Here is a 14,812-nt window from a genome sequence, read left to right on the forward strand (position 1 = left end):
AATGGGGCAAATCGGTCAAAGCAGAAGCTCACAATACAACAACAAACTGAGAACAGACCTATCTGTAAAAGCAAAAATAATTTGATTTTTTTCTCTTAATTTTTACTTATAAACTGCACAAATGCAGTCAGGAACATTTGCAAATATATGCTATAGGTTACTTTGCAGTATCTGTACAAAAATGGAAAAGATGTGCCAATTCCATCCAACGTCATCGAGTAACAAAAATTCATTTCCTTCAAGGTTTTTTTAAGGTAAATCTGGTGATTGCAGTCGATACGGCTGAATATAATTTCCTTACTTGCTGATAAGCTGATTATTTTGATTTCAACAAGAAGTACGCACTACATTTTTGAAACTAAAACGCGTTCCAATTGCTTTTCGAAAGTAGTAGTGAGTGACTATCCATTATATTTTCGGAATTTCCAAAGGCGTCTCTCTAATTTGCTGCATATATGGTACTTATGCTTATTGTATTAGCTATATAAAAAGAAATGAATTTCAAGACTAAACACAATGTCAATAAAATTAAAATTGGTTTGGGCGTCATTCACATATAAGCAGTCGACAGTTATTATAAACTCAAGCTCTTAGACGAACTCCATGACAAATGCTAACATTAAATCTCATCAAAAGAAGAAAGAATGACACTTATCCCTCTCTTTAGAGATCTTAGAAATGCTACAGCCGATGAGATATATTACTTATTAAGAACACAAATAAAGGTAGTCTTCTTTCTTCTGCCTATTGCTGGCATCTTCACAAGCAGCTCACAACTTTACCAACCAGACTAAAAAACTACATGAGGGATTTCAATCTCTCATCACTTGAATCATTCGCCGCTAATTCCCCTAAATTCCACAATAATTGAATAATGATTTTATCACGAAAACGAGAAAAGACTGCCTATCGATCATTGTGACGCATATTTAATTTAACAAATTTTATTTAAAAGGCAAGAAAAACTTTTTGTGTTTATTTTGATGAAAAAACGCCACGAAATTTTCCTTATCTCATATCAAAGGGAGGAATAGTTTGAAAATTCAATTGTAAAAGCCTTCAGCTTTTTCCGTCTTAGCAAATCTGCATATAAAATGATTACATTGGATGATTTCTTTCACTTGGAAAAAAATTACGGGATATATGAAGTTTTATGCGAATGATTTTAAGAAATGTTAACAACTATCTTACAGATAGCTGTCGGTTTCAGAGCGGAAAATGATAGAAATATTTCGATATGACAACGTCATAGCAAAAGAGTAGCAAAAGAGAGTTTGGCTCTTAATTTAAAGGATTAAGAGGGTTCTGAGAGGTCAGACGGGTGATGACGAGCGGCCAAATCAACACGGGTTTCGCAGAAAGCATTTGATAAGGTCTCCATCGACTGTCTGTCTGACACAAACAAGTCACCTTAGAATATCCTAATGATATAATGGTAGATCTTAAAAAAATCTCATGGAAGTGAGTTCATTTTATCAACATGCTTGCAATATCCAGAAAGAAACTTCAAAGACTCTATGAGGGATATATATATATATATATATATTGTTGAACAGCAACAAATTCTGATTCGATCCAAGAATGTCCGTATGTCCGTTTAACTGTCCGAGTAATGGCGATGGTAAATATTTTCGTGAGCGTAAAAGTGAAAACATCGGAACAAAAATTGGAACCTGTTGCGAACCGGTTGACTGGTTGGTATTGACAATGAACTAACTCGGTAAAAGTGTACACCATGGGGCAACTTAGACTGAGAAAGTAAAAATGATTGAAATTTTCGCTCAGAATCAAGAAACTATAACATATACAGAGCCAAAAATTTGCACATAGACGAACCTTTAATATCTGTGGAAAAGTTGGAAAAAGTCGTTCACTCTCCTCTAATATTAAAGGATATGAAATTTTCATTTTTACAATTTTTTTTTTTTCCTTTTTTTTTTAAGATGACAGCGATGGATATAGAAGATTTGGCTGCATCTGAATGCAATTTCCTTGCTTATCACAGTTGTTACCCATTCTGCTTTTCATATTTATCGGCGACATGTTACTATACAAGACCTATTTTGGATATTATTTCTGTGGGCGATTCCCTATGCTTCAAATAGTAATAAAGAGTTGCTTTCCTATCCTCTACTTTATATTGAGGAAAATTTGTCCGTGACGTTGTCTGTGCGCATTTCTCTATTCTTCAAACTGCATACCTTGCCTTTGTAATATTTTTTTGTGTATTTAAAAAATTTTCAATTACTTTTTAATACGATTTGATTTAAAACAATAAAATCTAATCAATTAATCAATTATATATGAAATATTTTCAAAATGAATTAAAACTAATATGAAAAATTTAATTGTGTCTGCTGTGATTGCTCTTTGTTTTGTTTTAAAGAAACGAGCCAACAATAATTATCTCTCTTATTACAAATTATATTACAATAGGAAATCATTAAATTAAACTGCTATTATTATTAAGTGTAAAGCGACATTAGTTATTATCCAGTATAATGATAATGAAGTGTAATTAAAAAAAAAAAAAAAATTATTTTTTGTTTCATGTAACTGTCGGTTCAAAGAAGATTTTCGAGGTTTTTGGTTAGAAATAAATCCCCATTTACCAATTGAAGCAAAAATTTCAACATGTTTCACCATTAATTTATAAGACTCTCATTGAAAGTGAAGGAAAAAGTATTTTTTCCGATGTTTACTATGTCTGTGAATTAATGAGTTCTGAATATGCGGACGTCATAAAACGCATTATCATCCGTAATTAGACTTGGATGTACGCATACGACCCGGAAATCACCGGTCAATTGTTCGAATCGAGGTGCGAGAGGTGAGCCAAGACCGAAAAACCACCTTAAAGTCCCTCAAAATTCAACGTGATGTTAAAAGTATTCTCCGATTATCGTGGAGTTGTACGCTATGAAGTGCCAAATTGTTAACAAGGAATTTTTTTTGAGTGTCAAGCGTTGTTTGCCTGAAATTACTCACAAAAAACGGCCGGAATAGATTTGAAAAAAAAAAAAAAATTAAATTGGTCTTACTTTCTGGACTTAGTAGTAAACCATATTATTGGATCGATCCACCTGAATGCGAACTAAAGGAGATGGATGAACGAATTGTGTTGATTCCTTCTTTTTACATCTATCACTCAATTCAGGTTTGAATGGTGCCAATAAATTTGTTACGGAGAACATGATTTTTTGTTTTTGTTTTAAACAAAAAATTTTATTTAAATGTCATTATTTTATTTGCTTTTTATAATTCTTGAGAATGTTTTTCGCTTATTTTAGATTTCGAAAAAGAAATAATTCTGCATATCACCGAACCTTCAACGCCCATAACATACTGACATTGCTTTCGTGAAGAAAAGTCTTTTAAAGACGATCAACTGTTACAAGAAAGAAAGAAAACAAAGACAGGAGAAAAAGAAGCCGCTTATGGAAGATGTGAGAATAAGTTAAGATAGCGCCACACAAATCAAATGGAATGTGCAGTATTGTGTAAGATTGCTGCTGATCTGTTAAGCCGACAAATTGAACGGTGAGTAAGCAGAAAATTTCTTAAAAGTCGATTATATCTACATCTGATTGCAAGCATTAGCGGGTATTTATGATATTTTTCTCTTTTTGCCTTTAATTGAAAGAATTGATACTTCATGATATATATATATATATATATATATATATATAAAGAGAGAAATCAACAAATCATTCAACACATTCAACGCATTAAAGGTTAAAGAATTATTTATAAAAATATATTTTCTTTAAAGTCTGGAAAGCGTTAAAACCGGTAGGTGGAGTTGAAATGTCAAAAGAAACACAAGTCTCTCGTCGTGTAGACCTGTGTGCTAAGTAATGAAAATCAATTAATTTTAAAAAGTTTTTCTCTGTATGTCTTATAGTTTTCTTGCTCAAGTCATAATTGAAGACTTCCTATAAAAGAAAATCTGGTTTTAAGTATGTATGCGTACGCCTATATAGTCTTGTATATATATTTATATATACATATGGACACAAAAATGACTGCACATTGAAGATACCTATAACCATCAATTGTGTGTTTGCAAGAAAACAAAAAAACGAAATAAAACCAACAACAACAACAACAATAATAAAGAAAAGGCAAAACGAAATAATAAAAAGAAATTACATATAAACCTAATGAAACTGCAAATCATTTCTTAGCCACCACTAAACATCAACATCAATAACCATGTCTTTGATACAATGCCAGGCAGCAATTGAAACCAGCACGATTGTTGATTTCTGCCAGGCTTAAAATAATTTCAGTTGTTTTTATATATGCATAAACATCCAAGCATGCATGTATGTATATGCCGTTCATACATTCATTTGTACCGACAATTCCGTTGCAATTGCTCAAGACGATTGTACATTCATTCATATGTACATTCGTATATAACCTCATATTAAATGGTCATATTTCAACAACTCTCGCAACTCTCGCAAACTCTCTCGACAAGATTATATAGTAAAAGCAACATTTAAAATTGTAATTACGGAAAAAGATACAACAATGTATGTAGATATGTTGCATATTTGTGTTAACGTGTGTTCTGAATATTGCTTTTCAACAGTAACAACAACAACAACAACAACAACAGCAACGCTAATAATAGTAAAAGTTCAATATAACTGAAAAATGATTTTTAATTTATTTCTTCTTTTTTGTTTTTTTCCTTTTTTTTTTTTTGCTTTCGTTACGAGTTTTTTTTTTTTAATATAAAAATTGCTTACCGGTTATGTGACCGTTCTCGTAGGCATAATCACCGTTATCCAGGCGATGTTTTTTAAGTTGAGGATGTTGCGTTAGATGCGTTGGTGGTAGCGAGAGGCCCACAGGTCCACGTTTAGGCGGTCTACCCGGCCTGGAACTGCGGAATTGCAGAGAGTTACTGTTTGGATTAAATTAATTGGATTAATTAAGCTGTTATTAGCAACGCAATCTGCCAGCCCAACCATACATAAGAACACATCTGTACACACAAAATTTATGTTACTTTAATTTTCAAGTTCATATACATTTATATATATACATATATATATTTTTCTTTTTTTACTTGTATATTATATATATATATAAACATATATATATACATATATATTACATTGCGTTGCTTATCATTTCACTAAATTAAAGAGCTTTTAGAGCCAATCGTTAATTGCTATTCCATCTTATTATCTTCAGATTTTCCCTAGGGTTCGAACAAAATATTAAAAGTCCTTTTTTTGCTTTTAAATTCATGACCAAGCAATGAGGGAAAATCTGCTTGCTGTACATCAGAAAGAAGTAGGAAAATGGAGAGAAAGAGAGAGAGAGTTGGGGAGACGCTTGCAAGCACCCACCAATCGTGATCAAAGTGTGGTCTACCATACTGAGAATTTAATCTAGGTGTGATGACATGATAGTAGCACTTTGGCTACTGGAATTTCGCCTTTTTGTAAGCGCGCCTGTGAAAGCATTATGGAAGCCTTCGAACGTGGGGTCTGTAATTGGAGCAATATGCACGTGTAACGAAGTTCGACCTCGACGCTAGACAAAAATTCGCCCAAAATTACGGTTTTGTATAGGAAGTCTGCTCAACTGAGCCCGTAAACCACCATACTTTTCTTCTCTCTTTTTCTTTTCTCACTTTTTTGTAATTTTTACTGTTTTTCCCATAAATCCTTACGGGTACTGCTATATATATAATTCCTAAATTGAATATGCATAAGGTTAGCCCTGCGCCATTATACACTCCAATGTACATTAGATTTTGGGGGTCCCAGAACCCAACCGAAAACTTGTCGACCTGCGGGATTTAATTGGTTTTTTCCTTACACATAATAAATTCTTGCATGTGAATTCCAAAAGATTTGGTGTTAACCGAAAATTAAATTTATCTAATCTTCTGTTTAATTTTTGAAAATGAATATGAATTTAGCCAGAAAAATAAATTCAATGACTAAAGTTTTAAAGACTATCGGCTTTCTTAAATACTCTACCGCACTCGAGATTTGAATCTACGACATTTGAGTTGTTAGTCGAGATTATTTACCTACTCGATCACTCACACAAATCAAATTATAGTGTAAATGATTATTTTTGGTACATTTAAGGGGTATATCGGAATATCATAAAACCGGAAGAGAATCCTTCAAAATGCAAGCCGATGTGCCGAAGAGCCCCTTGCATTAAAGAATTTCCTGTTGAAAGATGCTGTTGAACAAGTACTTCACCGCAACCTAATGGGCGTACTTGCCCAATCGGTTGTGCCTTTACCGACTAAATATTCACTGCAGTTACCGCTAAAGTAAATTGTACCCGCGAACACTGACTTATTGGGTAACGTAGTAAAAGAAAAGCCTTTCAGAAAAAAAAACTCTAATATTTCTTCGACATATTTCATGTTCATTTACAATGACATAAGTAACTCTTTGGGGCTTAATATTTTCGAGATGCTCTAATACATAGATGCAAAGATGTCGTAGAACTCGTATATTCTTCCATTCTTCGGTGGAGATGACGCACGTTAAAGAACGGAAAAGGTCAAAAATGTAAACTGATGCATAAGACATCTATTTGTTTTTTTTTTTTTTTTTTTTTATTATATTTTATACAGAGATAATTGCCTTAAAAGTACTCAAATACATTCATTCACTTGTGATAAAAATGTCTCGCACACGAAATGTGTAAATAAAAACAATGAAATCTTAATATTAATTTAAATAAAGCCATTTCAGTCAAATATAAATATGCTACTGAATTATTTCCCTCCCCTCCCCTCCCTTTTTTTTTATTTACTTATTTATTTATATTTGTTTACTTAGTTCGTATGAAATATATTTTACGTCTGTCTCGTGTTATTATCTCAAAACGTTACTAAACTAAACATATGCTATTTATCTATGAGGGTAAATGAAAAACAAAAACTATTTGATTTAGACATAAAATTTATCGCTATGTAGAGTCTCCGTACAATGTTTATTATTGCCAAAGGCGATTTGATTAACGCCAGGTTAGTTTCGCTTTTCATTCTCTATTTTTTTATTTTCTATATTTTTGCATTTTTATTATTTACCACTTAACCCAGTTTCAATTATAGTTTTTCCGAATACAAATTAATTGTTGAAATTGAGATTTATTGGTTAGAAGTTTTTCTGCAACACTTTTAAGGTAACTTTAATACCCAGCGGCTGCCTAAGTAGAACAACACCGCCTTGCGTCGATTCTTTCAGAGCCGCAATATATAGGGACGCATATGTGAGAAGATTGGAACGTTTTCTGCGTCGATTTTTTAAGCAACTTGCAATTAAATTTCTGATTAATGCTTTTCGTAAGTCGTAAGCAACTGGCATCACATTATATTGTGCTTCTGTTTTACAACTTCCACGTATATGGGAATAGTAAGTAGTTTGCCTTCCGCCAAAATAATGTCAAGACTCAAAAATGAAAATATGAAAAATCCCAAAAACAAACGAAGAAATGGACAGACTAATGCTAAACATATTTCATCATAAATTTTAAATTTCTTTGAGAAAACATTAAAACTACATCTTCCGTAAATTGCAGGCCATTAAGTGAAATACATTTTAATTTTCAACTTCAGTACTAAGGTTACTTTAGCTTAATAGTTTATATATATATATATATATGCAATATATATGTACATATTTTTTTTATTTTTAAATTTAATTTGTAGAATTGATTTCCACAAAATTCAGCTTTGCATTGCAGTTTCTGCGAGTAAGACACTTTTCAACGCGAACGGACGGATTGATACCTAAAAGTATATCACTGCGAAAAGAATTCGCACAAGGTGGAAATTATTCACAGGACTCTTAGAGTTTTTGTTGCGGTTAATTTTTTACAGGCTCGACCGCAACTATTTCTTCAAAACATTTACAACGCGCGGAACGAATGTTCCGATACCCTATAAAGTACAAGTTCCCGATCAGTCTTCTATCCTGAAACGAAATGGGCACGCCCGTTCGCCTGTTTGTTCGTTTGTCGTGACGTAGGGTATTTAATGGTGAGCCGCGACCCATTACAGTGTTTTTACTTGTTTTTAATTACTTTTCTTTTATTTGTTTATTTATTTATTTGCAAGTACCTCAGAGCAATGAAGATTCAGCTGAATTACGTAATCCGCACAATTGAAGGCGTAACCTATTCACAGTTAAAATACAAAAAATCTTAAAATCACGGCAATTTATATGTAGCACTGATCTTAGCACTGAACTTTTCTTTTTTTTCTTCTTCAAGTCCCAAATTATTTTGCGGTTTATATGAGTCTACTTAAGGCAAGTCGAAAGGAAAAATATCACATGATCTGGGCAACCGACGCACATTGCTTGAAAGCGTAAGAATATTTTAAGCACGCGTCTGCGGCATATTTATTATTCATTTTCAATCTCACCATTTCGGAGAATACTATACAATAGTGAATTCATCATAACGTCATAAACATGTTCTGAACTAGTCCTCTTTCCCGCTCTTAATTAACTCAACTGATTTGCTTCGCCACAGAAATTACACTTTTCTTTGTTTATACTAGCAACAATGTCAAAAAATAGGTTTAAGGTTTAAAAATTCTACTTTGAAAGTCCATAGCGTCTATGATTTAAGGAAAAGCAAAAGTACGCCCTCAAGCAGACAGACTTTATTCAATCAATTTGGCATCTTTTTTAGTTCTAGTTAAACTTTCCAAAGCGAATAAAAAATGTTTGCAAGCTCATAAAAAAAACCGCTATGTAAATTGAATTTGAAAAATCAGGGCCCATACCCTCGAAGAAACGCATTTTGTATATAGTGCGGTCCTGAACGATTGAAATCTGAACGACTCTGCTTAATTTGCATATTGTTACAATTGTCGCTACTTCACTTACTTACTCGCATAATCAATTAATTGTTACTCAGGCTCGTTTTAAAAAACTAATCATTTTTTTCTTCGGTTTCTTGATTTTTGTTTTTTTTTTTTTGTTCCTTATTTGCCTTAGGCGGCAGAAAAACTAATAAACTAAGACTTTGATTGTATAACTTACGGACAGACGTACATAAGTTAAACAGTTACTAGTTAAATAATTATATCACAAATATGTACACATGTATAAATATATGCATATCTATGCATTTTTTAATGTATGAATGGGTGTGAGTGGTATAAAGTCAAGTAATTTATAAAAACAAAAACCTGTTAGCAGCTGTTTTGTAAAATTTTGCATTTAAATAAAAACAAAAATATGTACAAAGCGCTCAAGTGCATAACAAAACATGTGGTTGCACATAGCTAAACAAATACACGCATATATATGTGTATATATATGTATATTATATCTGTATTTATGTTCAATATAAAGGTGCAAAATATGTATGCAATTTTAATACAACAGCATAGCACACATACTTAGGTTGAAAGACCTGAGCCACCAAAGAAACCAAAAAACAAAAAAAAAAAAAGGTTCACAACAGGAATTGTATTAAAATTATTATTAATTATGTTTTGATTGTTGATGACATACAAAATGTTGAAATAACATAAACAACTTGTAACAGATATCTTACTTGAAAGCGTTAATGATAACAAATTAAAACAATTGGTCGACTTGTTATGAGGATCGGTTTAGGCTTACAATAAAAGATTCCCTTTAATGGCTTTTTTTTCTTTGTATACTATTTCACGAAATTGTTCCGTTTTCATGTGAAGATGAGGGGGGGGGGGGGGAATTCCACTGGCAAGCATAGGCAATGCATAATTTTTTTAATTTCTTTTAATGGCTACTTGTAAACATAAATTGCTTTAACTCGTTACATCGATCATATTGAAGGCATATTAAGATTATCGAATGCGCTGGAGCACAGATAAGAGGCCAATTAAAAAATATAGATGTGCTTGATTAAAGGGTAACCAGTTCGGCACTACCCACTCGCCCTTACGTTTCTAATAACCAGTGTTACAAGCATTCCTTTCCTCTAAAAAGCAGACTGAAACTCAAAGCGTTGTTCAAATAAAAAATCAGTAGAATCGGTCAATAGATCTTTTGGTGAAAATCTGAAACTGCTCCAACTTGGCTTATGTAATAATCCTGTCATTGGGTCATAATGCTAGCTGTCAGGTTATTTCATTATACCATGCTCATGTTTGATCCTGCTTACGCCAAGCTTACAGAATACTATGAGCAACGACCGTTGGATATGTTATGCTTCAGTAGTACTTATACATATAAGTATAAGGTGGTGCAACTAAGAATAAGTCCTATTGCGGTAATATGCTCCGGCAAGTGTAGAAGAAGTCGTTTGATTTGAGTTTGTCGTAGTTTGTAGGGTAGGATATTGGCAGCCCGAGAAGAAAAAAGGTTTAAGAGCCTGTAGTTCGGGCTTTTTAGAGACCAAGAACAAGGCGTTTTCATTGTTGAACAACATTTAGAAAAATAATGAAAGTTTAACGGTCACAGTTCGTAATTTCGGACAAAATACGGTCGGAATAATAAATTTCGTCAACCGGTAGGAGAGTAGTATGAAACAAGCCATCCAAAGGTTGATATCGAAATATTGCGTAGGAGTGTTTATAAAGTTCCAGGAACCCCAATTCAGCATGTTGGACAAGAATTGCAAATGTCAAGAACCTCTCTACAATTTAATGGACACTTCTTCGTTAAGCTTCTATATAATATTTCGTACTAACGAGTTGGTTTGTTCGGAATATTCATAGCGAATGTTTCTTATTTTTTGTGGCCGGGCTCTTAGCAGATTATTTTCACCTGTTATTGCCTACAGATCTCAAAAATTCATTACGAAAATGTATTCGACTAATGACTGTACTGCAATCGATTAGATAGATTGTTGATTAATGTGACATTGATGCCGTAGAGTAGAAAACACTTTCATTGTCTTTCTTTCATAAGAAAGGCGGAAGTAACTGAAGAAATTAGTTCCTTACCAGTTCCCTTAAAAGAGGAGAAAAATCTACTCTATACACAGGCAGATCAGCTTAAGGTATATACGCTGTGCCGAAACCAGGTAATCAGCCTGAATTCTAAGCAACAAATGAAGGAAAAGCAGACGCCACACATCAGGTTCTTTTCCTATCCTTTACAATTCAAAATTCCAAGAAAAACTTTGTCTAGATAAGTGTTTAGTGCGCCACATCGGACATCGAACAAGTAATTTCCAAAGCATAGTAAACCGTCGGCATTAGCTAAAGTTTTCCGGCAAGTAAAACTTGAAAAATTCAAATCCAAAAATATTCGACGCAAGCCAAGTTACTTACTCGCTTACATAAATGTTTTTTTTTTTTTAATTTATTTAATACATGCATGTTCCTAACACAGTAGTTAATAGAACCGGTAGCCTCATACATATGTACGTATGTACTTAAGACTATGTTTATTTTATGATTACTTTTTATTTATTTATTTATTTTTGGTTTTTGTTTTCTTTTTTCTCTCAATGTTATTTTTGTTATTACATGCAGTGATTTTTATCTAAATATGTATAATAATATTTTCGTAATGTTGCAAACAAGAGAACTTTCGAGTATTTGATTTTCTTCTCCTCATCTATATTTGTTTATATTCATAGATAATTATTATTCAGATTCTATGTTGTGTTGAAAAAGTCATGAATTTTTTATGAATAAAAATGAATTATTATAGCACATGTTTGTTATAATTATTTAAGATCTTTCACACACACCCACGGATGGCATGTCGTACAAATATAAATGCACAAAAACACAGCAAGAAAAATGCTTCATTACGGCAAACTGATGAAGAAATTTTCACAATTCCTTTCGCGGATTGAAATGAACTTACGTTAGGGACGACAACTACAAGTGCAAGAGTATTTTTAAAACTTTTTAGTTTTCGTTTTTCCTTATGTTGTCCAACCACATCCATATCTTGATAATCGTAACTGTGACTATGCTTTTTACAAGTTTTCTGCCGTAGTTAATATGAGAATATGTCATGTTATTCCTGGAGGAGAAATCCCGACCAATAAAGTTCATAGGTCCTGGAAAACACCCCGATTTCCACCGACGTTTCACGGGCTGAGATAGCTTTTGAAACCGTCCGATTTTCTTGTAAAGGATAACATTCTCAACAACAACTCGAAGCCAAAGATTTTGTTGTAGCATATACGATTAATTTTATATATACAAAGTTCAAAGTTGCCTCGAAACATTCATAAATGCTCCTCCTCCTGACACCTCTTAAAAGTAATATAGTTTTGAGCAGCAAATATTTGAATCAGAAACTACTTAGTGTTGTTGTTTTGCTATTCAGCATTTTAAGGGATACTCTCTGTGATAGAGTAGGAATCAAAGAGAAGAGAATATCGAGTGGGGATACTTCACATACATTGCACGCTTAATAGGCACTTTTATTGAAAGATCGGAACTTAAAATGATGCCAGCTTGACACGCCTCACAGGTAATCCGGGTCCTGGTATGGCTGAAGGTCTAGCATTAAAAATCTATAGACCTTATCTGGTTTTTGATTCTTAACAACAACATTAGATTCTCATGTACTTGTACTAAAAATGCAGTTCTATGAGTTATTTAACACTTATTTGTGTTTGTTCCCCCTCAAGCTTCCAAAGAAATCTTCATTGGAATTGGTGTTGAAAGAAAACTCTCTGACTTCTTGTTTATGTTTGCACCGTATATGATAAAATACATAATTGAATCTGGCGTGTTAATAACTCATTTAATCATATGCACACACATAATGCAGACACAAATACTAGCATAAATCGCATAAATGTATTTACGTACGAATCGTGGATAGACTACGCAGACACAAATACAAATTAAATTCATGCACAATTTGACGTGAAGCGAACAATTCCTAATACAAATTGAAATTGAATATAATGGAATGGTTAGTATCAAGTTAGTCTGCTAGTTAGTTATTTAGTTATAGATGGTGAAAAGTTTGGGAATGCATTTTTTTCTCTCTATTTGTTGCTGTTGGTTTTTGTTTTGGAAAAAAACCAAATCTTCGACTATATCAGTTCAGAGTTATTAATATATTTTTTATTATTTCAAATAATAGGTTTTATAAGCAATTTTGTGCTTTTCTTTAAATAATTAATTGTAAATAATTACCGCGTTGAAAAACTAAATAATATATATATGCAACAATAATAATAAGAAAAAAAAATTTCTCAATTTCTAAGCAATTTCTAGGTTATGCTCAATTAAATCGAAGCTAGTGTAAAAATCACACCCCAGTCACTGTCATAATTATCATCATTAGCATAATCTTGTGAGAGCGATTAAAAAACATGGAGCCTTTCTTATTTTATTTTAATTTTTTGTTTTTTTTTTTTTTGTTTGCCTCCGTTCCTTTGCAAAATCCTCACTTTGCTAGTTTACCCCCTAGATTTCCATTTGTTGCATTGTTTTCTTTTAGTGTTTAATTAAAATTTTAATGAACAAATCTTTTGCCATAACATTTGTTAGCACAAATGCTTGCAGTTCCTTGCAAAATTTCATAGGAGCATTTTAATAAATATATATATGTATATATATATATATAAATTTTTGTTGTTGTATTGTTTGTGTCTCAATAATAATTGTGTCGCTCGAGGTCTATAATTATTTTCTAATACAAAAAAGCTACTTGTGTTTATTTGCGTTCGCTTTACACGTAATCAGCGCGTTTTCCCATATCTGCATCCATATAAATATTATTTGAGTTATAATAAATCTCTAAATTATAAATCAAAAAATTCGATTATTTTGTTGAGCGAAAATTCTACCTAAGGTAACTATAACGGCATACATATGTAGCTCTTTTAAAGTATGTTTGCAAAAAAACAACTGCACTAAGAAAAGGCCAACTGGAGCATCTAAGGCAAGGATCTAAATGCATTTATTTATCTCTGTTACGAAACTTTTGAAACTGCCTTCAATTCAAAATTAATGCGACTACTTTTCTTCTCTTTCTCCTACCGCTTTTGACACTGATTACCCAGGAATGTAGGTATAAAACATTTGTGGTTTTGTTATTAAAGCTCTTTGCAGATCCTATATAACATATACACTCTTAATCAAGGTAAAATTTTTTAAGTTAATCCCATATGCTATTAGAACAATTACATCCCTAGAAAAACGAAACTGAGCTTATAGTCTCAGTGGAGGCGAGCCAAAGGTAGAAAAAAAAGTATAGGCAGCAATGAGCGGCGCTTTAAATATTCGTAAGTACGCACCAATAAAAAGGTAATTGCGTAAATGAATGAATCGATTAAAGGAAGTGTCTTGAGCATTTCACCCGTGTTCCTGAACTATCTCCAAATGTAAAAAATTTCCACTATTTCAGCTCACTTGCCGTTCGTAGTGACATTAATTTGATAATTTTCTACTTTCTGACTGAAGAGAAATAATTTAGGGGAGGAGTTTTGCTTCGAAAAAACATTAGACAACTTTTCATACATCGCTCTGTACGAAGGATAGAGGAGCGATGAGACGACCGCCCATCTTTGGTAAATTGTAGAAAGTAAAACCGATAAAAGATCGCAAATTTTTAAGAGTTTCTCATTCGAGTTTCCACTTTGCGAAGGAGAAGAAGCTTAACGCCAATGTTGATTCACAAAATTACTTTACAATAATTTTGGCCTTCGGCAAAAAACAACCGATCATCTTCGTCCAAATCAACTCTATTCTTTCGGAGATTTCTGCAATCAATTGACAGCGGTTCACAAGTAGATTTTGGTTGGTAAATTACTGCAAAGATTCCTTAAATTGATAGGATGAATATCTTTATAGGTAAAGGAAGTTTTCTGATTATATTTCGAAGATGCGATG

At 32.6% G+C, this 14,812-nt stretch overlaps 1 protein-coding gene across 2 annotated transcripts in view; it reads right to left on the bottom strand.

Annotated features, from left to right (window-relative positions):
- LOC119633315 overlaps positions 1–14,812 on the bottom strand; it is a 40,658-nt gene that overhangs the window by 11,295 nt on the left and 14,551 nt on the right. For both annotated transcript variants that reach the window (XM_038026809.1, XM_038026810.1), the window contains exon 3: positions 4,761–4,918. In XM_038026809.1, coding sequence (XP_037882737.1) covers positions 4,761–4,918 — 158 coding nt within the window. The remainder of the gene's footprint in view (positions 1–4,760; positions 4,919–14,812) is intronic.

This window comes from Glossina fuscipes, unplaced genomic scaffold (genome assembly GCF_014805625.2).
Source record: "Glossina fuscipes isolate IAEA_lab_2018 unplaced genomic scaffold, Yale_Gfus_2 2, whole genome shotgun sequence".
Classification (NCBI taxonomy): Eukaryota; Metazoa; Arthropoda; class Insecta; order Diptera; family Glossinidae; genus Glossina; species Glossina fuscipes.